This window comes from Arachis ipaensis, chromosome B1 (assembly GCF_059453495.1).
Source record: "Arachis ipaensis isolate K30076 ecotype BB chromosome B1, ASM5945349v1, whole genome shotgun sequence".
Taxonomy (NCBI): Eukaryota; Viridiplantae; Streptophyta; class Magnoliopsida; order Fabales; family Fabaceae; genus Arachis; species Arachis ipaensis.
In genome coordinates, this window is record NC_142436.1 from 42,492,882 (window position 1) to 42,496,512 (window position 3,631).

Here is a 3,631-nt window from a genome sequence, read left to right on the forward strand (position 1 = left end):
AACCAAGTATAATATGCACACCCAACCAATGTCACACAAATGCATATGATGCATGCCTGTCCCTAGTGGCTGATGATATCATCTGTCGGTTATAGAGCCAACCCGACAAGTCCTGGTAGCTAACCATTGGACTGTCCCTCTGTCGTGCATCCCCAACTCGAGTTATACTCAACATAAACTTGATCATAATCATGATCCATATCCATCACCCTCACTGGTGAATATTTATCCATCACCATCACTGGTGAATATTTATGGGGGCGAGCTCATCCGGGCCTTTCACAGTGCCCGGCCACACTTACGACATTGGGTTAACAGAGCTTCGAGTCTCAACCTGGAGCACATGGTGGCTAGCCGTTGCTACTACCCAGGGAAACCCTCATCTCCAATAGTGGAAGTGCAACATCACAACTTATCAATATCTCAGCATAAATGCTTTCATTCTCAATCATGGATCAACATCCATCTCAGCCATTCGGCTCACGGTTCAATCCAGAACCAGCCAATATTCATATCATTCAAGGCCATTCCGGCTCACGGTTCAATCCAGAACCAATCAATATGTATAATCATACACAGCCATTCCGGCTCACAACAAAACAACACTTCCACATTCAAAATCATCAAATTCATGAAACCGGCATTTAAGCCATAAATCATTTTCTCAATTCATTTCACTTCGAAATCAAGTTTCAACTCTTTTCAGCCTTTGCTTTAAAGATCTCATTTCTCAAATCATTTCGGCTCATAAGCCACTTTTTCTCAAGGTAAATTCCCCTTTTAAAAACAATGCCACTCTCGGCATCCTCTTTCCAAAACTTCCATAATCATGGCAAGTTAAAAGCCTCTTTGAGATATTCAAAATCACCCATCCAACAATGGGATTTTATAACAAAAGTTTCTCGGCAGAGTCCAAAGTCTTTAGGGAAGGTCAACCTATATCAATTCCTTAAAATTCATTGAAACTATTAAAATCATGGATTCTCGGTTCAAGCAAATAAAACTGAATTTATTATGAAACCGACCATACAAAATCACAAGTTCCAACCCGGTCCTAAAATAAACTCATTTGAAACGGAACCGGTCCATTTGAATCAATTCACCTTCAAGTTTCTTTTTGGAAATCCATTTTTCTAACTCTTCCAAAATGCCTCAAACTTAATTACTCAATCAAAAGTCTAGATTCCTTTGAAATCACTAAAAGACCCTTTTTATATTGTAATCAATATTAGAGCATCTTTCTTTCCTTCAGTGATTCAAATGGTGAAAATAGTTCATTTCTAAATGGGCCGAACTCAACGCATAAAGTTCATTAAATAAATTAAGCTTGAAAACATAATTATTCTCTTAATAAATCATATAATACAATTTCTCAGATCCAGCCCTTTTTAAATAACTTTTCAAACACGACTAGGATTTTGCAGAAATTTCGGCAGCACCTCCCCTAAAACTTGGACTTTTGCCACCCGGTTCGGGTCCCAACTAAACCGTTTCTCATTCCTTTTCAACAGCTCAAAACCAGAAACCAATTCAAAGCAAGCTAAATTCCAACAGTCGCCTCAGTGGCATATCTCGAGAAAACCATTTCAAAGTCAACTCAATATCAACCGATTTAACTCATTTCCAAAGCTTTAAAGAATCAGTTCAGAAATAAATAATTTATCAAAACCAAATCAATTAAAGTAACCCAGGCTGAATTTCAAGGGTATTCTATCTTTCGCATCATCAAAATAATCAATTCAATTCAAATCAATCCTCAACGGATTAAACTCAGATTTCAAATATTTAAAGAATCAGCTTCAAAACATTACATTTCACAAAGCCGCACAACAACTCAGCCAAACCAACATTCATAAACATTCGAGTCAATCAAATAATACATAAGGCCGATACAATCACTAAATACACCATATCTCACATCAGTATCCATATGTAATAATTCCAATAATAAACTATAGTTTTCGGAAAGCGCCCCTACCTCAAAACGCAAATCCATAACCCAAATGCCTCACAGGGTCCTTTCCGCCTCAACCCAGACTGACGGCAACCAAAACCTCAGCTCCCAGCCACTTTCACAATAACCATCGCAACACTATTCGCAACATATAATAATCAGGACTCGACCCCACGTTACTAAAATTCACATTCATTAACCAAACACAACGAAATACTAACACGAGGCTTTCCGAAACATACTTACTGAAATGACAAAGGCAACTGCGAACATCGAGCACGGAAGGCAAGCATGGATACATGCCCCGATACTGAGGACTCAACGGCTATTTTCGGCGGCGGAGGCAAGGTGCGGCGACACCCAGCGGCTCTTCCTCCCTCCACGTGACTCAGATGACCACTGCAGCAACAAGCCGTGACTATGGTATTCTTGAAATTCAAAGGAAACAGAATCCATTAACAAGACCTTACCGGCAGTGTATTCCGGTGACGGTAAATGGCATTTTCCGGCGGCCAGGCACGGCGGCACTACTGATTTCTTCTCCAGGAATGGCTGTGACAGAACCAGAAACAGGGGAAAAGCTCACCGAATCAGTAATGGTTCTAATGGCGGCTTTTTCCGACGGAGGAAGCGTTAGCTTCGCGCAGCACGGCGGTTCCAACGGAGGCGGCGCCGGCGACGCAAGCACGGCCGGGTGCGGTGGCTGGACTCCCAGCTCAGCCCCAGATCTCTCGCATCTGCTCTGCTCCCGAGCTCTCCCTCTCTGCTCTACCGTAAATGACGGCGACTGTCTCGGTGGCAAAGGTGATGGCGGCACGGTGAGGACGACGGCGTTACCACACGGCGGCGCAACGGGTCGTGCTCCTCGCGTCACTGGCCCGTGCTCTCCTCCCTCAATGTCGCGCAGTTTCTCTCCTCTGGGCTCCCTCGACAGCGATGACTCCTCGGCGATGGCGCGGCTAGGAGTGATGGTGTGACGAACAGAGGCAGCGGCGAGCTAGTCGGCGGTGCGAGCGGCGACGAGGTGTGGGTCACAGCGCAGCCCTTCCCTCTCTGCCCGATCTCCCTTCTCAAGCTCACTCTCCCCGGTGTAACACGGCGGCGCGGCGGCAGTGACGCCCGCCGGCGCCGTCCTTCCCTTCTCTTCGTTCGGCAGTCCGCATCCCAGCTTCCCCCTCTCTCCATTTCTGTTTTCCTTCTTCTATGGAAAAGAAAAGGAAACCGTGTGTGCTGTCCGTGGGTGAAAGGGAAAACAGGGTAAGGGTTTGGCTGCTGGGATGAAGGGTTTAGGGTTTCATTTTTTTTTTTAAAACTAGGGTTAGGGGTATTTTAGTAATTTCAAATAAAAATAGGGATATTATAATAATTGGAAATAAATTCTAATCCATTAATAATAATGTATAAAAATACTATTTGCTCATCAATTTCATAAATTATTTTCAATAAAATGTCCAAATCAAATAATTAGGAGTAATATAATTAAATCCCTTATTTTCCAAGGTAGCAGTATTAATATTGAAAATATTACTTATTTAATTCAAATCATATAGAAATCCTTATTATTTCACAACTACCAACTTTATACTCTGAATATAGAAAATAATCCAATAATTATAAAATTGGATAATAATTACCTTAATTATCTTTAATAAAATAATTTCTGAAATTAAGGCTATA

General features: G+C 42.2%; 1 protein-coding gene across 1 annotated transcript; it reads right to left on the minus strand.

Annotated features, from left to right (window-relative positions):
• Positions 1–2,055: 2,055 nt before the first annotated feature.
• Positions 2,056–3,139, minus strand: LOC148576349 (uncharacterized). Its single transcript, XM_088502707.1, has 4 exons — positions 3,035–3,139; positions 2,425–2,951; positions 2,201–2,353; positions 2,056–2,092 (listed from the first exon to the last, which is right to left on the minus strand). Exons 1-4 carry the CDS (start codon positions 3,137–3,139, stop codon positions 2,056–2,058), a joined length of 822 nt encoding a protein of 273 aa, XP_088358833.1.
• Between the last annotated feature and the right edge of the window lie 492 nt (positions 3,140–3,631).